General features: G+C 35.3%; 3 protein-coding genes across 6 annotated transcripts; 1 reads left to right on the forward strand and 2 right to left on the reverse strand.

Moving 5' to 3' along the window:
- The first annotated feature begins 9,806 nt into the window (after positions 1 to 9,806).
- LOC127120500 (uncharacterized) lies at positions 9,807 to 12,442 on the forward strand. The gene is made up of 3 exons (XM_051050948.1): positions 9,807 to 10,527; positions 10,718 to 10,905; positions 11,367 to 12,442. Exons 1-3 carry the CDS (start codon positions 9,948 to 9,950, stop codon positions 12,228 to 12,230), a joined length of 1,632 nt encoding a protein of 543 aa, XP_050906905.1. The 5' UTR covers positions 9,807 to 9,947; the 3' UTR covers positions 12,231 to 12,442.
- Positions 12,443 to 21,212: 8,770 nt separating this feature from the next.
- Positions 21,213 to 21,884, reverse strand: LOC127120502 (coumaroyl-CoA:anthocyanidin 3-O-glucoside-6''-O-coumaroyltransferase 1-like). Its single transcript, XM_051050953.1, has one exon. It carries the CDS (start codon positions 21,809 to 21,811, stop codon positions 21,239 to 21,241), a length of 573 nt encoding a protein of 190 aa, XP_050906910.1. The 5' UTR covers positions 21,812 to 21,884; the 3' UTR covers positions 21,213 to 21,238.
- Positions 21,885 to 22,197: 313 nt separating this feature from the next.
- On the reverse strand, positions 22,198 to 25,200 carry LOC127120501 (ACT domain-containing protein ACR1). 4 transcript variants are annotated; one of them, XM_051050950.1, is made up of 8 exons: positions 24,824 to 25,200; positions 24,542 to 24,669; positions 24,385 to 24,430; positions 24,107 to 24,221; positions 23,863 to 23,930; positions 23,087 to 23,749; positions 22,787 to 22,894; positions 22,198 to 22,687 (listed from the first exon to the last, which is right to left on the reverse strand). In XM_051050950.1, the coding sequence occupies exons 2-8, from the start codon at positions 24,610 to 24,612 to the stop codon at positions 22,298 to 22,300; spliced, it is 1,461 nt and encodes a 486-aa protein (XP_050906907.1). In that variant the 5' UTR covers positions 24,613 to 24,669; positions 24,824 to 25,200; the 3' UTR covers positions 22,198 to 22,297. The 4 variants fall into 4 exon arrangements, with proteins under 4 accessions (XP_050906907.1, XP_050906906.1, XP_050906908.1 ...); XM_051050949.1 differs by having other exon boundaries at positions 24,542 to 24,720; XM_051050951.1 differs by having other exon boundaries at positions 24,542 to 24,580; positions 24,824 to 25,198.
- Between the last annotated feature and the right edge of the window lie 825 nt (positions 25,201 to 26,025).

The raw sequence follows: 26,025 nt of genomic DNA on the forward strand, positions 1-26,025 counted from the left end.
ACAAAGAATCCTAATGGTGATGACCGGGATCACCTAACCGACCTCCGGTCCCACATCCCCTAGCTACCCTAACCCTTGGCCCTAACCCACGTTGACGATTCTGCACCGGTGTTTGTTCATCTGATGGTCCAGGAGCGTCATTACCTCCTACAGGAGAAGATCCGTTGAGGTATTCAGCCAACTCAGCATAGTCTTCAGTATTCAATGATGGTGTACCGGCGTAGCTGAGCTCATGACCCATGCCAGAGAAGTTGGGGTGTGGTTGACTCATGGATGGGCGACCGGGACGGTTGAAGGGGGACATGGGTGACAATGATGGGTCTAGGAAAGGTTGGAAAGGTTGTTGGGGTGTTTGGAAGAGATATGGTTGTGGGATGTTTTGGTATTGTGATGTTTGGGGTTCTTGGCTACGGTAGGTGATGGGGCGGTTAGTATTTTGGGTAAGGCGACTTTGGTAGGGTGATGGTGTGGGTGCGAAGCGATGTTCGGTCGAAGGTTGATGGTCCATTTATTGGTGGTGGTATAGGGGATGTTCTTGGTTTTGGGGTTGGGTGAATGGCATGTTTTGGTTGTATGTTTGTGTGTTTGTGGAACGGAAAGTTTGTCGGATAGGTGGTTGTGAGTAACCGGGCTGAGAATGTTGTTGGGGGTTAGATGTTGATCCTTCTTGTGTGTAACTTGTCTGGCGTGGGTCGTAGAGGTACATATCATCGGCGATAAATTGAAATCCAACTGATCTATACCAAGCCATATAAGTACGACTTGGTTTTACCTCATTTGGCATGACTGCGTCAGTTAAGACATGGTCATGACGGTGCTTCCACTTGCGACACTCTGATCTTGCGAAGGTTTGCCAAGGGTTGTAGTTCCATTGGTCGTTCACTTTACGCATATGCCATTCTCCTAGGCTAGCTGGGGGATCTGGGATATTCTGGACCATACCAAACTGCAGCTTCACACGGTCGGTGTTGTGCAGCTCCACTGTTGTGAACTGTATTATCGGTGTGCATGTTGTCCATACGGCTGCATCTTCAGGGTTTATCTGATGCTCATGATCCATATTAAGGTATGGACGCCAAATGAACTGAAATGTTAAAGACGATAGGATTTAAATGAATGTAGAAAAAGTCAACATAATATGAAGAAATAATGAAATTATTTTGCTTACGTCTGCCGGTCGAAGGTGATCCAACAGGTTGCGATATTGAGTAATACAATGTCTCGGACATCTGCTGTAATTCGTACCGCGTGCCGACCATCTACACCAAAAAGTTAAAATAAATTAGTTATGGGTAATAAACTGTAAGGAAGGAAGTAAAGATATAGCAATTTAAACAACTTACTTTTTTGCATATGGAAAAGTGAAGGGGTTGCTATTGACCGGTGCTAGAGACGGTAGTCTTGACCATCCCCATGCTTGTAGCAAAACAGCACATCCAGAAAATGTAGAAGTATCTTTGTGGGAGTTTTTGCACAAAGAACTATAGAGATAGGCTAGACATGCGGATCCCCAACTATAACTACCTATTCTATCTATATGTCTAAGTAAAGGTAAGTACATAATATGCATGTTAGAACCACTACCTTCGGGAAATAAAAAGGATCCTAGTAACAACATAATGTAACACCTAGTTTTGATGATTCGAGCATCTTCGGTAGAATGCTCATCTAAATAAAAACTATTATAATATGACTTTAGGCGTGAAAGTAGTATACCTTGTCCCCTAGCATTATCATCTAACAAATCAGTGTTTAAAAGCTCCATGCAAATTGAATTTGCATAGTTGGTCTTACCATTAACAGCTTTGCCTTCAATTCGTAGTCCTAAAAGCATGTAGACGTCTTCTAACGTCACGGTACACTCACCGGTTGGAAACCAAAATGTGTGTGTCTCTGGCCTCCATCTTTCGCATAAGGCTAGAATGAACTTGTTATCTATAGACCAAGACATAATTTTGCTAAGGTGACCAAAACCGGCGAGTTCAACATAAGGTTGAATCATCGGGTCCATTGGGACAAATTCGTGGACTCGAGTTCGAAACCTTGAGACCTCCTATAATAGAAATAATGTAACACTTGACTAAGTCGGTATTTAAAAATAAAATGGGGTTGGTGGAGATGAAACATAAAAAAGAAGTATAAGAAAAAACTTACGTATGTCGCGATGTTTGCAACTGTTCCTCTGTGTGCTTCGCCCATTGTGAGTAAAGACATATTGTTGGGGAGTTGGTGTAGATGAAAATGGAAGATTTTGTTGAAGATGAAATTGTAAAAGAAGTAGTGAGAAATGTAGATGAAGTAGTGAGAATGTTGGTGTGGAAGAATTGTTGAAGGAGTGGATCAATTTATAGGCAAATGGAGGAGTGCATGAAAAATTGTGTTTGTATGGTGTCTCCACCTCATTTGGCGACCATGTGCAATATTAAAGTGGGGGCGCCATTCAAATTGGCAACACCCTAGGGCACATGCATGCAAGGCTAGTTCTGAATGCTTGGTTTCGAGGACTGACTCCATGGGGGCGCCATTCAAATTGGCGACCATGTACAAGCCTTAAAGGTAGGCGCCAAACCAATTGGCGCCACCTTCTGCATGTCTGACAAGTGGCATTGTTGTCTCCTGCATGCTGAACAAATCACTTATGGATGGCTTGCATGATTGACACATCATCTCTGACCATCTTAGGTGTCCGACACGTGTCTGTCTTGTCTCCTGCATGCTGATGACTAGCTTCTTGATGGCTTGCATGATTGACACATCATCTCTGACCATCTTAGGTGTCCGACACGTGTCTGTCTTGTCTCCTGCATGCTGATGACTAGCTTCTTGATACCTTGCCTGGTTGACACATCATCTCTGACCATCTTAGGTGTCCGACACGTGTCTGTCTTGTCTCCTGCATGCTGATGACTAGCTTCTTGATACCTTGCCTGGTTGACACATCATCTCTGACCATCTTAGGTGTCCGACACGTGTCTGTCTTGTCTCCTGCATGCTGATGACTAGCTTCTTGATACCTTGCCTGGTTGACACATCAACTCACACTGTCTTGCAGGATTGACACGTCATCTCTGACACGTGGCTCTCTAGTATCCTGCATGCTGAATACTCACTTCTGTCTTGCATGACAGACACATCAACTCTTGACTAGCTAGCATGCTTGACACATCAACTCACACTGTCTTGCATGACAGACACATCAACTCTTGACTAGCTAGCATGCTTGACACATCAACTCACACTGTCTTGCATGACAGACACCTCATCTCAGAAATTACTTGCATGCTTGACAAGGTATCTCAGACTAGCTTCAATGTGAGACACTAATACCATCTATTTAAGTGTCTTACTATCACATTCATCTGCACTTGCAAAATACTTATCATCTGCAAAATACTTTTCATCTTCACTCACATTCATCTTCACTCATATTAATACTTATCATCTGCAAAATACTTTTCATCTTCACTCACATTCATCTGCACTTGCAAAATAGTTTTCATCTCCAAAATGTCATCTTCATCATTATACAGTATCAACGTTCACTGCAACGGTGAAACTTTTGACTCTGAGCTTCATGGTTTTTGTTTTAGAAACACTGATACCATTAGAGTCACGATGAAGAGAAATGCAACCTTTTTGCATTTCAAAAAAAGAATACAATCCTTTATCGCATCAGGTATTGTGTCAAAGATGACATATCAGAATCCTATATTTTTTGAGAATGGTCAATGCAAGTTTTTCCCCCTAAAGATACGAGACGATGAAGATGTTGAAAGCATGTTTCTTAGTCATGAACATTCAGGCATGGATTGTATCGAGTTGTACATTACTCTACAACCATGTATACCGTCTCAACAGTCTCAACTAACAGATCAGGATCCAGCTGGTGGAGATGCTGCAGATGATGCACAATGGTCAGATGAACTCAACCCAGAAGCAGAAGTAGAGGTCGATGTTGTTGATGAAGAAGAAGAGGAGACTGAGATACAGGTTGATCACATCCTGAATAACGACGATGAAGATGAGGCTCAACAACCACCAATACCTCCTACTCATGCCTATATTCCTCCTCAACATATGACAAATATGGATCTTCACGACGATGAAATGTCCGACAGTGTCTTCTATAATCCGTATCCGAGACCAGTAGGCGAATTAAAGGTTGGAGACATGTTTTGTACCAAAGAGGAATGTGTCTTGGCAATCAAAAAATACCACATGAACAACTTTGCTGACTTTACGGTGAAACGCACTGATTCTAGAAGGTATGTTATCGAATGTCGTAACATGCTTTCTAAGTTTCGTTTGGCTGCATCTTACAAGAAGAAAAATGACTCTTGGGAGATCGCTTCAATAGACCCACCACACAGTTGCGTCGCAACAACCGTTCAACAAGATCACCGTAAACTGAGCACAGCTTTGATATGTCGAGACATTCTGCCATTGGTAAATAAAGACCCATCAGTGAAGGTGAGTATAATTATATCCCATATCCGAACAACATATAATTATACTCCATCTTACAAGAAAGCATGGATTGCGAGGACAAAGGCTGTTGAGCAGGTTTTCGGCAACTGGGAGGACTCATTCAAGGAATTACCACGGTTTTTATGGGCACTAAAAACTTATGTCCCAGGAACTGTGGCAATTCTGGAGATAGTGCCAGCAATGATGCCAGACGGAACCTGTGCTACAGGTAATAGAATATTTCACCGTCTCTTTTGGGCATTTGACCCGTGCATCAAAGGTTTCGCTTTCTGCAAACCTCTCCTGCAAATTGATGGCACTTGGTTATACGGAAAATACAAGGGTACGTTGCTCATGGCAGTTGCACAAGACGGTAACAACAATGTATTTCCCATTGCCTTTGCTCTTGTTGAAGGTGAAACGGCTGCTGGATGGGGTTTCTTTCTTCGACATCTCAGAACGCATGTCGCTCCACAGCCAATCTATGTTTGATTTCTGATAGACATGCTGCCATCGAAAGTGCCTACAACAACCATGACAACGGATGGCATGATCCTCCTTCTACACATGTCTACTATATCAGACACATTGCACAAAACTTCATGCGTGCTATAAAAGATAAGAATCTTCGCAAGAAGGTGGTGAATGCTGGGTATGCTTTAACTCAACCGTCTTTTCAATATTATCGTGATGAGATTCGACTGTCTAATGAAGACGCGGGGAGATGGATAAATAACATCCCAGTAGAGCAGTGGACAAGAGCATTTGACGGTGGTTGTCGATGGGGCCACATGACAACAAACATTGTGGAATGCATGAACGGGGTTTTCAAAGGAATTCGAAACCTGCCCATAACCGCCTTGGTAAGATCAACCTATTATAGGTTGGCTTCTATGTTCACAAGCAGAGGTGAAAGATGGAGTGAAGTGTTAATGTCCGGACAAGTATTCAGTGAATGTTGCATGAAGGTCATGAAAGAGGAGAGCATCAAAGCTACGACACACGCTGTAACAGTGTTTGACCGTCATAGACAAAATTTCAGCGTCCAGGAAACAATGGGCAACAGCGAGGGGAGACCAAATTTAGCCTACGCGGTTAAACTACACAGAAGTTGGTGCGATTGTGGAAAATTTCAGGCCTTCCGCATACCTTGCTCCCATGTCATTGCAGCATGCGCTTATACTCGTCAAGACGCTTACACCCATTTATCTGATGTGTACAAGGCCAACACCATCATGAATGTATATAGTAAAAGCTTTTCAGTACTACCAATGGAGGATTACTGGCCTCCATATGAAGGAGATATTGTTTGGCACAATGAAGAGATGCGTAGAAAGAAGAAAGGAAGGCCAAACAGCACACGTATAAGAACAGAGATGGATTCCACAGATAAAATGATAAGATTATGTAGTATCTGTCGTCAACCAGGACACAACAAAAACAACTGTCCCAATCAAGGAGCATCATCTAGATCTTAAGCTTATTGTAACATGATATCTAGATCTTAAGCTATTTGTAACATTGTATCTAGATCTTATGCTTTTTGTAACATTGTATTTCTGTAACAATCAATCATTATATATCATTAAGTTCTTGTTACAACGAGTTTCATAACCAACATCAGTACAAAACATCTGAAAACATAAATAATTCTAACTGATTACAACAATCAAATTAATATCGTCTCGACCGAACATCATTTCCCTAGCATCCTTATCAGTCTTCATTCGCACCCAACCAAAGATACTGTCAAGTCTCTCAATACTTCTGATTTTTCCCCTTCTGGTATTTTCCCGTCTAACCATCGAACCAGCTCCCTCTTCAGTTGATCTAACGTGGTGATGTTCCAAAACAGCATCAGCAATTGAGGTTTGTCTCTCGCATAAATCACCTTACCGTATCGGCGACGAACACCAAACATGATAGCCAAATGATTATATGAATTGTGGAACAATAGGTCACACTACGCATCTATTTATAAGACAAAAAAGGCATTTTATGAGGGACTCGGCAATTGAGTTGGCGCCTCCTTTTAAAACATACACATAGGCGCCAATTGGATTGGCTAGGGCACCTACCCTAGGCTAGGGCACCTGCCCTAGCCAATCCAATTGGCGCCTCCATTCAAGTTTTAACAACAGTCGCCATATGAACAACTTTCATGTTCATCAAAAATCCATTTGAAACTTGGAAGCTCATCATTAATTTCAAAACATTATAGGTCATTTTGACATAAACCCTAATTTTGGGTCAAGTTCGCAGGGACCTAACTCACTCATTTTTTATTATTTTGAGGTGGGACCAAGTGCATTGGAAAACTTAAGATGTCTAGTTCAAATGTTATGTTGGACAAAAATTCATATTCCTAAAAAAAACACATGCAATAATACAAAACATTATCAGCCTGATAACAGTTGACAAACTCAGAAGTCCAACTTCAACTGCCCATAACTTTCTCAAAAAAATTCCAAATGTTGCAAAATTTATATCCAAATTCATTGTCTTGAAAAGATATACAACTTTTATGTTGGAAGTTTTTTCATTTGAGGCTTTTTTAAGGGAGGCGCCAATTGGATTGGCGCCCCCTCTTAAAAATTACACACAGGCGCCAATTGGATTGGCTAGGGCAGGTGCCCTAGCCAATCCAATTGGCGCCTCCTTGCAATTTTTAAGAGGGGGCGTCAATCCAATTGGCGCCTCCCTCTAAAAGTGGGGTATTTTAGGATTTTTTTTGAAAACTAGGTTATTTTGTGAATTTCTTCGAAAATGTGGGTTAATTAGGTAAAATTTCCCCAAAGGTTAATACAATGTAAGGAACTAATATTTACATTATAAAATGAAATTAATTGATATGAACTCTCATCGAATTTTGACACGGTTAATATATTATAATTATTTATAAATATTCTTATAAATAATTAAAATAAAAGTAAAATATTAATAAAAGTTTAATGGTCACGATTCATTAATCATGTAAAATGCTTATCAAATTAAATTCATATAAAATAATTAGAAAATTAATATATTATTATAGTTAATTTGTTAGATTATTATTATTTTTGTTAGTAACTATGCATCCGCACGAATTAATAAAACTTTGAATTGTAGTAGGATGAAATGATAAAAACTATTGCCAATAAATAGAAACAAATGTATCATTATATGAAATGTAAAATTCTAAAGTTGAGTGTTTATTTATTAAAAGGCATAGAGGTAACGTTACTAGAATTACTAATAGATTAGAAAAAAAACATTTGAAAGTTGAAGAACTTCATGATATTGAATGACTACAAAAAATTATAGTTAGAAAAAGCAAATGAAATAAAATAAAATTTTAAGATAATTATATAGAATTAACATTTGCGTGTAAATAATATTTGTATTTATCACATGTTGAGAAAAAATCATTTAAAAACAAGATTTGTTGTTTTATCTAGACATTGTATATGTTTTTCATGAATTAAAATTTTCAATTTGTTTTTCACTACAAGAAAATTGATCAGTTGCGACGGTTAGTTTTGATTCTTGAAAATATCACATATAATTTAAAAAGATTAAAAAATTCTTTTAGCAAGTATAAGCCGATATAATCTAATGATTGCTCTTGAGATTTGTTAATGGTCATAACAAAAGAAATAATAATTGGAAATTGTCTTCTTACAAGCTTAAACAATCATGGTGATTAGAAATGTGACATATACATCCTTAGAATATAAATGATATTTTTGATGCTTTTGGGTGAAATGATTTTTGCTTCAATCATGATTAGTAAATCTTGAAATATTAGTCTTTGTTGAGAATAATAAGTGTGAATAGTCTGGGGAAGTCTCACACTGGTTAAAAAATATTGAGACTTGGGCATTTATAAGTGGAAGAACCCTCACACATATTACCTTAAGATTTTGTGTGGGTATGTTGTGTGTCTCTTACAAAGGTGTGTTGTTCATAATGAAAGTCCCTAAAGGTAAAATTCTCCCTTGTGTGACCCCTTGATTTGTAACACAAACAGTGGTATCACGAGCCTTTAGTTCGAGTAAAGGGATCAATTCACTTGAATCGAAAGTATTCCCACATGGTTGTGGATAGAAAGTCCCATTGAAGAGTGTCAACGACGATACAAGTGTATGTGATGAAAGAGCTTCCACTTGAGGGGGAGCATTGTGGATAGACTCACACTAGAGAAGGAGTGTTGAGAATAACAAGTGTGAATAGTGTGAGGAAGTCCCCTGATTAGAAATGTGAAGACTTGAGCATTTATAAGTGGAAGAACCCACACACCTATCACCTTAAAGTTTTGGTTGAACATGTGGTGTGTCTCTCACAAATGTGTGTTACTCATTGAAAGTCCCTAAAGTGTAAAATTCTCCCTCGTATTGACCCCTCGAGTTGTAGTCCAAACAGTCTTGTACCATTACATAACACCTCAGATTGACCCAAATTTCTTAACAACATAATTGTTGTGCCTATTTTCTACTTGATTGAAAGATTAGGCCAGAAAAAAGTTTTCAAACAACTAAAGGATTCAGGGATTAAGTGTAAAAAAACATCAAAGTCATTTGCTTCAGATTTGTCAATTGAATCAGAACATATATATTCTTTTTCATCTTCTATACAATAATATATAGCTATTAACAACAATGACCGAATTTTTAAACAAAATTGATATTAAAGTAATGAGGGAGCATATAAAGAAGTATATGATATAAGCTTTGTGACGTAATAATTAATATCATCTACAATTATGGAGGCTAAGATAGCTCTACCATGAAGATAATGAGAATATTTGTAGTTAAGTAAATTTGGATATGCATTTGTAAAGTGACTTCAATTAGATCTTAGTAGTTAGAATTTAGAAACTCATTGGGAATTAAAATTTCAGCATAACCATCATCGATAGATAGTATCCAATATGAAAACTTTTGGATTTCTTTTCTTGATCATGTAGTTGTACAAATTTATAGTCACATATTCTTTATAAGTCTTAAAATTTTGCAATGAACAATATCAAATCTACTATCCATCGATATAACATGGAGAATTGGTCTAAAATCACCACCAAACACAATCACTTTTCCTTCAAATATTTGTTTTGAAACATTACTTGTTTCATTTGAGTTTCATCGCATATGATTAGATCAGTCAATTTCAAAATTTAGACAAATTCAACTTTTCTGTCAATTTTTCAAATAAAAATTTAATAGTTGGCATTAGAATCTTAAATTTAGAATGAACAATTCATCCTCCACCTAATTGACATAACATTATTACTATTAAAACTAAATATGTGATTAGTTAATTTGTTATATTATTACTATTATTGTTAGTAATTCTATTATTATAATTAATTTTGTTAATGTTGCTGTTTGGGTGTGAAACGACGTCGTAGCTGGGTGTCCTATCCTATCTGGTTAAGAAATGAGAAAACTTGAACATATGAAGTGATGGTAAACTACATCTTGTGAGAGAGATTGAGATCAACCATGTCATGGCTAGCAAGAACAATCGCCAACTCTCTCAAACTCGATGAAGAAGACGAACAAGATGCAAAACAAGAACAAGAATCAGAAAACCCTAACACCACCAAATCCGAATCAGAACCCTCTCAATCACAATCTGAATCTGCATCTCCGTCAACTCACAGTCCCACCGCACGCGGCGTCAAAGAAGATATCTCCGAGATTACCAAATCCCTCTCCCGCCAATTTTGGGGCGTAGCTTCTTTCCTCGCACCTCCTCCCGATCCCGATCACGACTCCGATCCGCAAACGCGTGACTCCGATCCTAATCTCCCTGATGAAGACGTTATCGCTGGAATCCGAAGCGATTTTGCTGAAATTAGTGGGAAATTCAAGAGTGGAATCTCGAAGATTTCAGGTAATAAGACTGTTTCTGAATTCACGAAGATCGCTTCGAGTTTTCTCCAAATCGGATCCGATGAGGAATACGATCTCGACGGTGTGGTTGGAGTTACGGAGGAGGTTGTGGCTTTTGCCAGAAATTTAGCGATGCATCCGGAAACTTGGCTGGATTTTCCACTTCCCGATGATCCTGATTCTGATGGTATATTCTAATGGAATATCTGTGAATTCTATTTTTGTGCAATTACTTTGTAGAAAAATAGTATGTTTTCTTTTATAGCTTCTGGAATATGTTGTTAATATTCTAGCTTAGATATTCTAGTTCATATTGTATATGATTCTTCATGAAGGATGCATCATGAATTCATCTTGCAATTTATGTGATTATGCAGATTTTGATTTGTCTGATGCACAACAAGAGCATGCTCTTGCTGTTGAACATCTTGCTCCGAGGTTAGCTGCTCTTAGAATGGAGCTGTGCCCTGGATATATGAGTGATGGATGCTTTTGGAAGATTTACTTTGTACTACTGCACCCTAAACTCAGCAAAAATGATGCTGTTTTTTTATCAACTCCACAAGTAAGTTAAATTTTAATTGGAATCGGTTTTAATCGGTTTTCTCTCTTTGATTGTTTTTTGAATTTGAATGGATGCTTGTGCCTCTTGTGTAAATAATGTGTACTTACTTTGTTGTTTCTCATCGTTTTCATTTAAAATATGTGCAACTAATGATTGAATTAGAGAGTAGAGATAGAGACAGTAGAGGTGTTTTATTTGATTGTTGTCTTGGGACTTGAACAGAGTTTGATCTTGTAGAATTATGGAAGAAACGGGTAGCATTGCTCACATGGTCAAATACTTTTGTTAAGAAGCCTTGTGAGTTATACATGATTCTTCGGTGTCACGACTAATAGGTGTCTAAGATGTTTTGAAATTCTTAATAAACACTTGTTGTTTTTTAAATTTTATTTTCAACTGCATCTAACATTTGGTATTGTTAGCTTTTATTGTTTTAACAACAAATCATGTTTTGCTTGCAGATAATGGAAGCCAGAGCAATGTTAACTCAGGCATTAGACATAAGAAGAAAGGAAAAGAAAGAACCAGACTTAATCAGCATTCCCTCAAAAGAGGAGGAACAAGAACAGCATCTTTTCGTGCCAAGCAATGCTCAACTTGAATCAGTGCCTCTTCAGACATCTGCGGTTGAAGAATCTCCATCTATGGCTGTGGCTAATGTAGAGACGGAGGGGCATACTGTTAAAAGTGATTCAACTCAACCTATTGACAAGCCTGTGGTTAAAGAAGCCCCGTCTATGGCTGTTGATAATGTAGAGACCGAGGAGCATACCGTTAAAAGTGATGTAACTCAACCTATTGACGGGCCTGTGGTTAAAGAAGCTCCATCTATGGTTGTGGATAATGTAGAGACCAATGAGCATGCTGTTAAAGGTGCTGTTATTCAACCAATCGACAATTCTGTTGTTAAAGAAGCCCCAATTATTCCATCTGCAGAACAATCATCATCTGGTTCAACAAATCGGTTCTCATATGAAACATATGAGGATGATGCTGATGCCGATGATTGGCTGAAAGAGGATAGTTCTGAAATGGTTGGTCCCAGTGGAACTTCCATTCATACTGGTGGCGATGACGAGGATGTCTCATTCAGTGATCTTGAGGAGGATGATGGTGATGTACATGCAAGTTATAAGAAAACATCAGGTTCTGATTCTTCCACAAAAGACTCCAGAGATTGGGTTCAGTTAGGTAGAAGTTCACCTAACTCTGATAAGGATGTAAACTCTTTGGAACGCAGAAGCTCTGAGCTTTCCAGTGCTCGTAATTCTATGACCAAGGATTCCAATGATTGGCTTAATGTTGACGACATTGATGTAATTTGATAATGCCACTTAAATGTCAGAGGTAAGGTTTTTATATGATTCTCTTCTACTTTGTGAATATTTGCATACTCTTTTTTCTGTACTATGTGATTAACCTCTGAAGGCCGTGCTTTGTGTAAATAAAGCCAGTCTCCACTGGGCTTTGTGCTATGTATGGTTATTATTACACCGCACTTGAATATTCTATTTGAATTTGATGATATATTGGAATATTTCTCGGTTGTTCAAGTTTGTTAATCCTTTTCCTTAACTAAACTGAACATATTCATATGTTCCTGAATGAATCATGGCTTGAAATTATTTTACATTTTGGCTAAAGGTAAAAAAGAATTTTATTGCTCAAAATAAAAGCATTTGACTAGCACAAGGTGTTCCCACTGAACTGTCAAACATCATGCCCACTAATGACAGGAAGGTAAGCAAATCCATACAAGGAAGCACAATAATTGAAATGTGTTTCGCCCTCCCTTACTTCTCACAGCTTGTGCCTGGCTTGAAATTATTAGTAGCCACGATAATCAGTATTGTTTATATATATATCTACCATGATAACATCTATATTTTGTAAAATATAAGCATAGGTATATTATATAAGCAAGAATCATCGATAGCAGAATTTATATGCATTTGATACCTTTTTGGTTCCGAGTTACCTGGTGTACACAAAAGAGTTTAACTGCATCACCAGAATTGCTAGCTTTAAGTAGTAGCCGTTGTTGTGCATAAACTTCAAAACTCACTGATGTTTAGGGCTTTTGGCAAATGAGATTCAGATGTTCTTAGATTAAGCACTGTCAGTCCTGCTATTCTAATCGATATAATCTCTACTTCACATTTTAGGAAATTTTGGACGGTTTTGATAAATCTTTTGAATTTAATGTATGATGTTATAATATTTTTAAATTAAAAATATATTAATGATAAATAGTAATTTATTATTTTTTACAAAAATAAAATTTACCCGAAGATTTCTCAATTTTTTTTGTGACAATACTACTCTTCACTTTAAAAATAAGTGTTATATTTGATATTTTTACATAGATTAAAAAAAATATGATAAATGATGGATGTATTATAATCATCATTAATGCAGGGTGAGAGGAAATTCAGAGGATTAATTAAAGGATACAATTCAAAAATAAAATTAAAACTACATTGAAAATTAAAAACTACACTTATTATATAATTGCAATTATACAATAATCCGAAAAATATATGCATATAATTGCAATTATACAATAATATAAGTACAAAATAAATCATGTTGACTTTCTAGTATAAATGTTATATTCTTGTTCATTATTTGTGGTTTCTATGACATTATTTTGAGTTGTTTTGATTATTTAATGTTGTACTTAATTATTTAGTTTTGTTTAGACATTAACACAACATTGCATTACATAAAACTTAACATTACAAAAGTGCTCAGTTTTGTTGAGGCATTAACTCAACATTGCATTATATAAAATTTAACATCACAAAAGTGTTCGTACAATAATAATCTACAAAATATTAACAGAGTCTTAGTCTTAAACATGTTGACTTTGTGACTTCTTTCCAATTGCGTATAAATTTTGTACATGTTATTTCCCATGCTCTTACATCTTTAGAACAATTGTGTCTTTAATGATCAGTGACAGAAGGTCATGGACAATCAGGTTTTAACCTAATGACTGTTATTAAAAAAATCAATTACAATTATTTTATATCTACTCGCACAAATGAGAAGAAAGTGATGTTAAAGTTACTCAACAATAAAACTAATATAATAATGTATCTAGAAGCAATATAATAATCCATATTAGAAATCGTCATTCATTTCTCATGATCTTGAACTACAAAGTTAGATATACACAATAAACTCCTAACTTCATAATGTGTTATAAAATACCTTGGAATACAAATGATTGTTTAGATAAATTTCACCATCCAAGTGTGTTTGAACTAAGGACTATCACTCTCCACCCTATCCAAGTAATCATCCAATAGCACGGAAATTACAATTTCTATCAGCCTCTACATATATAATATCTTGAATGTAGTCATGTAAGAAAATATGAAACTGAGATAAGTAAACATCTTGAAGATTTGCTAGACGGTTGATTTGATGGAGCTTTATTAGATGATCTCTTGGATGTCTGACTTTCTTGTGAGACCTTAACATACTCTCATTGTGAAGGATCACGACACATATCACTCTCTCGCCTCTTCTTACTCTTCTTAACACTCTTTTTTGGCTTGTACTTCACTGGTTATGGACATATGAAAATTGTGCATATTTTTTTCTTCATTGTCGTCTGGCCAATAATATCCAAGGTGCTGAAATACATCTTCAGCTCTTCACATTCTTCCTTTAAGTCCAATTGTGTTCCACTCTCGTCTTCAGAGACTTCATGCTCTTCAATGTGTAAATTTATCCAAAACACATGAATGGATTTTAATGGAACATGGTAACCTTGTATTTAAAGACCTACACGTTCACACGCACAAGATAACCTATGTTTTGTCTTGTAATGAAGCAACCACATGCAACTTTGTTAGAACCAATTATTTTTATCCTTTCTAACTCATTTCCATTGTGTTGTATACATTGTCTCGGTAAGTAGTTGTGAAATCTCGAGTAATATGGAGTATTATATTGATACTCAATGTAGGCAATACTTTTTTAAACGATTTTTTATTGCACCAAGCTGCAGCCTCAAAATGGTGTTCACAACATCCCAACATCTGCACAAATCTCATCGACTAGTACTCAACATGTTTTAGGGTCTCCAATGAGTAGACTCAATCGTATAAAACATATAATAGAGAAAAATTTAATAAATAAACTAATAAATAATTGCATAATAAATTCAAACTCACAAGGATGTGCTTGTTTGTTGTCATGTTCCTTAAATGAGTGACTCAATTAGTCCATGCAACAACAAATTTTTTTCTATAGGGTGTCAATCATGTTTGATGCACATACTAAACAAATGAAGGGATATGAACACATACTACCACAAAATGTTGCAAGTGTTACTCAAACTCAAACTCACTATTTGAATACATGACTTTATTCCATACATCCATAGCATGTTATTGCTTACTAGATTCGATGTACTCCTTGCATTATGAAATGAGGATGAAACCATAATTTTCATGACATTTATCTGGGCAAGTTTTCGATTCGTCACCAGGACCTTCAGAAGCAACTTCAAATTATATACTAAAATAATCACTTTTTCAATTTATTTACCAAAGTAACCATGTTTATGGTGAACGAAAAAGGGGTAGCCAACCCTGATGACGCATGCTTTTATTTGTTAGACATATGTGTCATTATGGTTGGCGCATGCATGTACCTGTCGCCACTGCATGTGGCGCATGCATGCACCCACTAGGAGCATGCGTCCCTGCATGTGGCTACTCATTTATTTATAAATTCTATAAATACAGTATCCCCCCATCATCTTTCACACATCTTCTTACTATCTTCTTTCATTTTTCTTCAATCTCCTTCCATTTTTTTAAAAATATATGCACATATGTGTTCTTATATTCACAAGAGAAATGCTAATTTAATTTATTCCGCATGAAATTTTGAGCGATATGTCTAATGCAGTAGACATGCGTTGAAGGAGGATCCTGTCAGGTGTTATCAAGGTTTCTATAGGCACTCTCAATTGATGGATGTCTGTCTGAAATCAAACATAAACTAGACTGAGGAGCAACGTGTAATCAAAGTTTTTTTAGGAAAAAACTCCATCCACCAGCAGGCTCCCCTTCAACTAGAGCGAAGACGATTGGAAAAATGTTGTTGTTCGCATCTTGTGCCACTGCCATGAGTAGCGTTCCTTTATATTTCTCGTATAACCATATTCCATCAATTTGTATAATAGGTTTACAGAAGGCAAAACCTTTCATGCATAGTTCATACGTCCAGAAGAGTCGGTGGAATATGTCATTTCCACTAACACAAGTCCCGTCTAGGGTATATGTAACACCCCGAATATTGTTGGACTAATTCAAATATTATTTTAATATGATTATTTGAAGGTAAAATGATTTATTAAATAATATTGGGAATTATTATTATTATTATTATAGATGTTAATTATTTAATAACAATTAAATAAATAAATGGAATATGAAGAGTGGAAGGGTAAAAGTGGAATTTGGATAAAAAGAGGCCAAAGTGAGAACTTAGGGTGTTTTCACGTATTGTTGCCTCAGAGTCAGAAAAAGGGAGAAACGCTGAAGAGAAAGAGAAGGAAGAGGAAAAGGCCAAAGATTGCTCAGAGCTTCCTTCAATCCAAAGAGGTAAGGGGTCTGAACCTTATTAAACGATAATATGCGAGCAAATTCATGATATATGTTGGATTGTTGATGGATTTTGAGGATTTTAGGGAGATTGGGAAAGTTGGGGTTTTGATGGAAATCCCCGATTTGTGAGTTTCGTTGAGTTATATGCTTTATAACCGAAGTATGTTGTGTATGTATGACTGTTAAATGTTGATATTGGGTTGTTAGCTGTGGAGTATGAGTTATGGCAAGTAGAGAAGCAAAGCTGCGCTAGGTTCTGTAGCAGAGGGCTTCTGTTCGCGCGCGATTCGCGGCGCGAAGCCCAGTTCGCGGCGCGAACTGGGCAGAATCCAGAGGAGTTCTGGAACGCACCGTTCGCGGCGCGAACCCTGCTGCGCGGCGCGAACTGTGCTGTGCAGAAGTTGATGTTGGCGAGTTTTGGGTACGTTGAGTTGCGAGACTCTTAGTAAGTCGCTGTATTTGTATTATAAACAATTAATAGTGATTATATGATTGTGTATGAGGTGTTTATGATGATGAGATGTTGAATTTACGTGTTTAGTTATAAATGTGTTATGTAACGATGTGATATCGTTGTAATACTGTTGTTGTTTTGTTGAGTGTGTGTCATGTTATTAATGATGATGATAACATGACTATATGATGCTGTTGTTGATATGTTGATTATGATGCATGTTTGATGTGCATGCATTCATGAAAGGCCGATGCCTAGTGATGAACGGACTGAGTTCCAATGATGTTGTTGACTCCGGGCTTGTTGAGAGGCTTGGTTCCTTGCGGGGAACTCGGATTCTATGGTGATGAATCTGGGAGTGGTGATCCTATAGTTGGTCACAAAATGGGTATACCGAGTCGTGTTGAGTCATGCATGGGTGTGTGCATTGCATTTGATATGTTGTTTTGTTGATGTTCATGAGTATGATGATTATGATGATTATGATGAGCTGTGTTGGCATATGTGAAATATATTTATGTTTATATTTCTGTCGTTATATTATTATTTAATAATGTAATTCTCACCCCTTCTGCATGTGTTTATGTTCATCTATGATGAGCAATGTGCAGATAAAGAAGAGTAGCTATTGTTGAGGTTTGAAGAATAAGTGTAGAGTTATTCTGCAGAGTCGAGTCAAATGCTCTGGTCATGTGACACCGGGGTTATGGGATTCGATAGATAATTGGTTATTATTTACGTTGTTTATGATGACTAACATGTTGAGATGTTTTGTTGAGATAATGTTGAAACATTATTATTAATTGTTATATGATGAATGATAATATTGGTGTTGAGAAGTTTTAATAAAATAAATAATATGTTTTTTTGTTGTGATGTGATAAAAGTATTATGTTGTAAGAAATGTAAACTCTTCTACATGTTGTACTCTGATAATCTATTTAAATATGTCGTTTGGGTAGAAGGGTGTTACAGTATATGCCGGCAAGGTCTCCAAAATGACAACAATCCCCAGAGCATAATGCTTAAGTGCCACCAAGTATTTTGGAAGTTATTTGTACTCCTCCTTCCAATTTTTTGAAGACTGTTTCAACTTCCTTAATCATCGCTATCCATGTGTTTCTGTAAGAAAGAGTATAATTTTATCTTGTAACAATATTCGAGATTATTGGACTCACCTTCAACGATGGATTGTCGCTAACAACAGACAAAATTTCATCGCATATTAACTGAGAGTTGAATTTGCGATTATCCTGCATCAGATTGGTGATTATGCAAGTGTGAGTTGGACCCATAAAACCTATCTCCCAAGAATCACTCGTCTTCCGGTAAGATGCTGGAAACTGAAACATACAGAGCTCATTACGACACAAGATCTTATACCCCGTCACATTAGTTTGATTGATCCTATAATCAACTGATAATTCCATGTGATACTTTTTAATAGCCCTAACACGGTCTTCTTATATAGTTCATTGTGTAAAACTGCTAAAAAAGCTACTTGTTCATTTTATTCTTGCGTCTTTTTTCTACAAGCATAAGGTTGGCCGAGAATGTTGTCACTCGCCCCGGTCAACGAGAAACCATTCACATTTCCTTTTGCAATAAAGTAAGTTTATCTTAAATCTTATAATTTCTTAGGCTTAATACTACAACTAACTATAACTAATATAATTTCAATCTTTTCATTTTAGGTGGTCAGTTCTGGGGATGAACTACAACAAATTTCCCAAACACTCTATAATAATCTATCGCAATCTTTTAGATCACATTGAACCATACGATGTATTACAACTAAACAACTTTAAATTTGATTTAAAAAAATTAACAAATTACAAATCTTCTAATCATGTAATTTTCTTATACAGTTTATTTGGAGGTCGTATCTGAGTCTCGACCACGAGGTTAATCCTGATGGAACCAACACCTTCTTAAGTATTAAAATAAAGACAAAATATTCTTTTGGATTAAATATGTTTTTAGTTTCTCTAAATATGGTCATTTTCTCTTTTAGTCTATTTAAAAATTTCCTTCAAAAAAATGGTCTTATTAATATTTTTCATGCACACTTTTGAACTTTTTTGATGACTAACAAACACTACAATGCTAGCGTGACAAAAATGCTAACGTGGATGTCACTTGGCAATTTCTTTCATTTTTATTTTTATATTAATTAAAATTATAAGGACGGAATGTACGTCGCTAAGATAAACATATAATCCGTAGCTAATTCGTAGCTAGTTCCTAGCTAATTCCAAGCTAATTTAAACACACCATTCTTATGACCTAAAATTCGTTTTTTTTTAATTATTTTTTGCATGAAAGTTTATAACCTTATAAGGATCTCTCAAACAAAAATGTTGACGTGGATTCTTTTTATAACGTTATTATGACTTAGACTTTATTTTTTTAATGATTTTGTGTGTGAATGTTTATCACATTATAAGGATCTCTCCCATAAAATTTAATTAATTTTTACATGAGATAAATTAAATATGATTTTTTTAAGTGTTGATTTTCTAAGAAACGGAAACAGCGTAAACGTTGGCATATGATTGGATCTAAAGCTAATATTTTTCAGAGACCTATATAATAACATATTAAAAGGACCGTCAAAGTTTCATCTAAATAATTCACGATTTATTTTGATTTTTCGATCTAAACACATATATATGTGTTTCGATCAAAAATTCAAAATAAATCGATACTTATTCCTAATGACATGAAACTTTTCATATTCATTTTATATATTATTAGATAGGTCTCAGAAAAATATCATCTCAAAACTCAATCATATGTCAACCTTTGAATTCGTTTTGTTTCGTGGAATATCGGTGTTAAAAAATTCATATTTGACCTCAAGTAAAAAAAATCAATTTTTTTTTGTGAGAGATTCTTAAAAGGTTATAAAGTTTGATGCAAAAAATCATGAAAAAACCGAATTTTAGGTCATAAGAATGGTAGCTAGGAATTATCTACAAATTTTGGGTTTATTTATGATGTTCATCTTAGCGACGGGTTTAGCGACAGATTTTTTGTCATTATAATTTTAATTAATTTAAAAAATAAAAATGGAAGTGTTAAGAGTCCCAAATCGGGCAATATATGGCATTAACATGTGTTTATAAATGGGGGCAATCTTCACTCTATCAACCGGTTTTGTAGGGGATCAAAAATATATATGAAAAATATTATGATGACTATTCTTTGAAGAATTTTTTAGAGGAAATAAAAATTAAAATGATCATATTTAGAGGAATTATAAACATAATTAACTCTATTCTTTTTGGTCCCTTACTTTTACTTTAGATCCATTTTAGTCCATTAATTTTTAAAAAGACAAATGTAGTTCTTTATGTCTTCAAATGACATTGTTTAAATCATTTCCGTTCCATTCTCACAAACAACGTCTACTTTTGCATATTCCTTATAGTTGACTTTTGCGTCAAAAAGATTCTTCAAAAATATGGGCTATTAGGAATTCTTCAAAAAGATTCTTTAGAATTTGAATGCATTCTTACATGTATTTCACGCCCTTTCCCATTTGACTATTTCAGCTTTGAAGGAATTTCAATTTTCAAGTTAAGTGAATGAAATGTAACTTTGTAATAGTGATGATCACATGGTTAATAGCACCAATTTTACATCTAGAGTCATGATTTCAAAGTGCGCGAGCTTGTCTAATACGACTTTGAAGCTTTTTGGTGATATATTTACCTTAATTTAAAAGGGAATTACTATTTGCACCAAAATTTTTACTTATACATCTTTTTTATTTTGGATTTTTGAGTATAACACCTTATTTTAGATTTTTTTTCAAATACATAGAACACTTATATGTTTTTCTAAAAATTTATAATTATAGTTTTGATCCACTATTTTCACCTACACATAAGATTGGTTCTCTCATTTTAAAGAAAAGCTTAAATGAAGTTTTGATCCCCTTTTATCATTTGTCTAAATTTTTAATCCCTCTTTAAAAAAAACTGGTTTTAAATCCCTTGGTTTAAATTTTTTGGGATATTTTTGATCCCTTGTTCAGATTTGTCTATCTGTCATGTTCATCAATGATGTGACAAATGAAATATTAATCCAAACTAAAATAGAAGTGTCATGTTATTTAAAAATATTTTATATTTTATTTATAATAAAAGATTTAGAAAAAAATTAAAACAAAACAATATATAATCCTTCCTCAAACTTGATTCAGCTCCTTCCACAAACATTTTCCTCAAATTAAAAAAAAAACTTAGCCCATAAAGAGAGATCGAACCAGTTGTGTATCAGGCTTCCCCCAACCAAAATCAATCTCATAAACAACATGTTTAGGTGATCCTGCAACCACTACAACAGACTTACCATGTTTCGATAATTCCCTGTAACGAGACATCATCATTTCAGCTCCTAATAAAGCATTACTCTTAAAATCTCTTATCTTGGTTTCAATACCATTTGCAGCAAGAACAATCTCATTTGGTAATGAAAGTTCACTACTACCACGACAATCTGCAAGAATCACAAAGTTGCAGAGATCAACATCAACAACAACACAATCATCTTGATCCATTTTTCTTTCGCCATGCTCCGATTTTACCATACAAAACCAAATCAAGGAACTTGTTACAACAAAAGTTGACAGATGTTGTGTTCTATGACTGTCTTTACATTCATTAGTAACCCATTTCTTCAAATTCTGAACTTGTTCATAGCTCAAAACCAAAGTTGTTCGCACCTTGTTAACATAAGAATCTGATACCCGCAAATTCCATGTTTTTCGAATCAGAATCTTGTAGTTCTTGTAAGTTTTTTTTTCCAAGTTCATTGTAATCGAATCACAATCAAGTTTAGATTTAAGATTATATGTTATGAATCAGATTTCAAAAGTATTGGATTGTAAGCTCCCAAAGAGGGAGGATAAGGCAATGTAGAGGGATTGTTTCGTGACCGTCACAAAAAAATTATAGCAAGCTTCAGACATGTCATTTCTAAGTCAAGTGTTGACTGTGAAAAAATCTACATTAAAAGAATCTAAAATATGTCATAGATTTTTGAAGTCATTAATCATCATTGTTGGTTTAGAATGATGAAAATAACAGTTCTCCAGTTAAAACTATCTTTGAGCACATTTTATGTGTAAAAATTAGTTAGTGATTTCATTTGTCATCAATATATATTTACAGAGTGAGCACCAAGAACAATCTAAAAGAATGAGGAGAAAAATGAAAACTAACTAAAAATTCAATGTACACAGATATATGGCAGGGACATTCCTTCATGCAGAAGGCCAGTTCCACCAAATGAGAGCTTCTCAGGACTTAATAGGGCTGAAATTGCTTGAAAATTTCCCTATATGAGACCATAACATGCTTCCAAGTGAAAATTTTCGCTTATCCTCTACGGTACCGTTGTTTTCACTCACTACTGACGAGGACGATGATGATGATCGAGAAAGCCCACAAGGACACTTGTGATCAATAACCATGTCGACGGATCCACCACACTCTTTTCTCAACAATTCTACTATTTTTGGATTCACTTCAATATTTAAAGGATCTGTGACATAGAATGTTCCCACTACATTCTCTCCTCGTGTTACAATCTCAACTCTTGGTATTGACAATCCATTTTTCTGAATCACTCCGGTTGCTTTCGATAGTAAACCCATTCTATTTTGAGTGCAAATGTCAACCCTTAAACCCTGCACCATAACATATATAAAGATCACTATCTGTACATTATTATGATATAAAAAGGAAAATACAAGAGAAACATTAATACTGTCTTTTATAGGACTTACGTGCGAGACTCTACGCTCTATTGCAGCTATAATGCATAAGACGAGCTTTTCCCTCTCGCTTTGTGTTCGAAGAGCTAAACTATTCATCTTGTGCCTTATAAAGTACTCCTGCAAAAAATGTATAGATACAAAACGAATTATAGGTCCGTCTTATAATTTAGGTTGAACTGAACTCTTTTTGTGTTTCCCATAGTTCCTATTCTATCTATACATTGCAATAGACTAGTTTTTTCTGCTAAACTCAGGATGTTAACTCTAACATTATATAATCAGATTGAACCTTATGAGATAATGTAGTACCTGATTGGCTATGGATTTCTTGGAACTAATAGCGGCGTGAAACACTACATAATGCATGTCCCTTAGAACACATACTGTATCGAACAACAATTTAGGACGATCCTTACAAATCACATTCACCACCCAATACCCTCTGTCCTCGCATCTACTAATAGACACATGAGTCCCATCACACCCCCTTTTGTGCTCTCCTGTATTATATCCATGACAAGGGCAACAGCCCTCGTAATCCCTGTCCGCGTACATTAGCTGGTGAAGCCTCCGTTCGGTGTGTGTGCGCCCGGTGGCAAAGTTTCTCAACCTCACATTGTTTCTGTCTCCATTCACACCACGGGCCTGCACGACAGTCTCCAGCTCTTCCTTCACATGGGCCAGCCTCTTAGGGTCCTTGATCGGCCCAGGTTTGGATTCTTCTTCTACGTAAATTATGCAGGCTGCCCTTCGATTATGGGTCCACGCTGTTGCTGAGGTGACATTACAGCCCATGTCCACTAGCACAGCTGATATTTCAGATAACAGACCCGGTCTATCCATCCCACTCATCTCCAACGCTGTGTTCTCGGTTGACACATTTAGTTTTGTGTAATATGACTCTAATTCCTCGCAGCTTTCGAGTTCTGTTTCATCATCTATGTCCTCTTTTGCTTTTGTGTCGCATAGTTCCTGTGAACATAAACACATATCTTAGTTTAATGTCATATCAGTAACTTTAAACTTACTTATTTCCTAATTTGAAAAGTTAAAGACTTGGATAAGAAGAGACAAAAGAAAAAAACCTTCTCGATTTTTTGCATGAGGTTATTGTCAGTGACCTTATTGCCAGCTTGATCAGTGACGTGGAACACTGCACCACACAACTTGTATATCAGAACATGACAAAAGTAGCTTTTTGATAATAATTTGCTCAATTAAATATAAACACATGTGTAGGTTTCGGACACCGGCACTAGAGACAATTTTACAGAGGTGTTGGTGCTACAGAGAGAAAAGAAAGGGATAGATAGATAGATAAAGACGGACCATCCATAAACCATCCACCATCAGAAGAAATGTATGACTTGGAAATGACTAGATCAAGATCTGTCAACACCTGTACCATCTCCAACAATATCCCATACTTGTTTGCACTATCAACCTGTCAAATTGTATGTCGGTAACAACATACAATTTAATAATCATAAAATAAAATAAATATTACTAAGTCGTTATAAGAAAATAAAGCTAAAAAAGCTTAAAAGCTTAAGCTATTTCATTATTTTGGCCAGTGCTAATTTTGTCAAGATATATGAATATCGAACCTTGAGAACAGTACAGTCTTTGCAAGAATTATTGTCTATACAAACCCTGGAAACAGAAAATTAAATGCGTATTCATTATACCTAATTTACAATTAATTAGCATGAACATTCAAATGAAACAGAATATATAAATTAAATAAAAAAAAGGTGTTGTTACCTGGGAGGATGTAATCTTTCCGTAAGCGTTTCAATCTCCCTATTAACACGAGAATGAAAAAGTGTTTCCATTATTCTTTCTAATTTGTGATAACGCAGGAAGAAGAAGAAGAAGAACTGCTTATATATCTACATATGAATCAAGATTGACATCATCATCATCATCATCATCATGATAGGCTGTATAGTTTTGAAATGTTGAAAGCATAAGGTCAAAGAATTAATGTAGAAAAAACGTAATCTTATTGAGGGAAATGAAAAATATGAGGCGGTGAAGAATTACCTGTTAGGTGATGAGGAAGAGGAAGAATTAGAGAGAGAATTGTGAAATCTTGATTTTTCTAATTTTGGCTCCGCGGAAAGACCAGGGTTGTTTATTGTTGCGGCTATATATATAAGAGTTACCAAAGCGCGGGCATAACGGGATGGCAGTTTCTTATTCTTTTGTGATACTAGTTTGTGATGGGATATAAAATAGGGAATCTAATATAAAATTCGAGAGACTGTGTGTGGAATCACGGGGTTTCGTTCAGATACTCACACATGTCTCTGGGCACGAGAAAATAGAAGTATTCTACGTTCACACAAGGCCATATCAATATACAAATAGGCTAGGTCATATAATTCAAACGACCTAATCTCTACGTGTGAGTGTAGAATACTTGCATATCTATTATTGTGTTAGAAGGCAGAAATTCAAATATATAAAAAAGAGAAAAATTGATTATGAAATAATTTCAATTAAATGGATTGATATACTCGTTGATGGTAAAATCAATTGCAATTAAAGTGATTTATATAATTTCTCGAATAGAAATATTTCTTTCTAAAATGGTTGGTTTTTCAATAACACTATTATAAATATTATATTTTTTATGACAACATATTAGAAAAAGTTGAGATAATTTTTTTTAAAATATTCTATTTTTTTAATATATACAATATATTATGTCGGTTATTTTAAAAATCGAGAGATAAATTTATTCAGTGAATCCCGACAATTTTTAATATTTTTATAATTTAAAAAAATACTATTTTTTCTCGATTTTCTTTTTAATCGAGGTGAATATGTTTCTATGATATATATAGTTTTAGCTTGTAGCATTTAATTTAATTTGTCTAAACAACACAAATAAAATCCTAATGAAAAGTCCTTAACAAAAGAGTCATATACAACGAAAATCATAAACACATATTATCTTCAATACAAAAATGCTATGTGTTTAAGACTCTTGTTACTTCTTCGAAGATCTAAATCATTCTCTTTTACTTCTTCTTCAGAGCTAATACGTCAACCATCAATACTCATATTGTTATTGTTATCTTCTTCAGAGATTTGGTACGTCAAACATCACTACTCATATTGTTGTTATTGTTGTTGTTATGTTGTTGAGATCTGAAACCCTAGAGATTTTCTCTTCTTTTTGCTGTTTAAACAGATTTATGTTATAAGTTTGTTGATTTTGTTGTTGTTCTTATTGTTGA

Source organism: Lathyrus oleraceus, chromosome 2 (genome assembly GCF_024323335.1).
Source record: "Lathyrus oleraceus cultivar Zhongwan6 chromosome 2, CAAS_Psat_ZW6_1.0, whole genome shotgun sequence".
NCBI classification, from domain to species: Eukaryota; Viridiplantae; Streptophyta; class Magnoliopsida; order Fabales; family Fabaceae; genus Lathyrus; species Lathyrus oleraceus.

Excerpts from the sequence above, each read along its gene's own strand:
- LOC127120500 (XM_051050948.1), top strand. The coding sequence starts at position 9,948 with ATGTCATGGCTAGCAAGAACAATCGCCAACTCTCTCAAACTCGATGAA. Across the intron at positions 10,528-10,717 it reads CGATGATCCTGATTCTGATG|ATTTTGATTTGTCTGATGCA; the intron begins GTATATTCTAAT and ends GTGATTATGCAG. Across the intron at positions 10,906-11,366 it reads TTTTTTTATCAACTCCACAA|ATAATGGAAGCCAGAGCAAT; the intron begins GTAAGTTAAATT and ends TTTTGCTTGCAG.
- LOC127120502 (XM_051050953.1), bottom strand. The coding sequence starts at position 21,811 with ATGAACTTGGAAAAAAAAACTTACAAGAACTACAAGATTCTGATTCGA.
- LOC127120501 (XM_051050950.1), bottom strand. The coding sequence starts at position 24,612 with ATGGAAACACTTTTTCATTCTCGTGTTAATAGGGAGATTGAAACGCTT. Across the intron at positions 24,431-24,541 it reads GAAAGATTACATCCTCCCAG|GGTTTGTATAGACAATAATT; the intron begins GTAACAACACCT and ends TTCTGTTTCCAG. Across the intron at positions 23,931-24,106 it reads TGGTGGATGGTTTATGGATG|TGTTCCACGTCACTGATCAA; the intron begins GTCCGTCTTTAT and ends TGTGTGGTGCAG.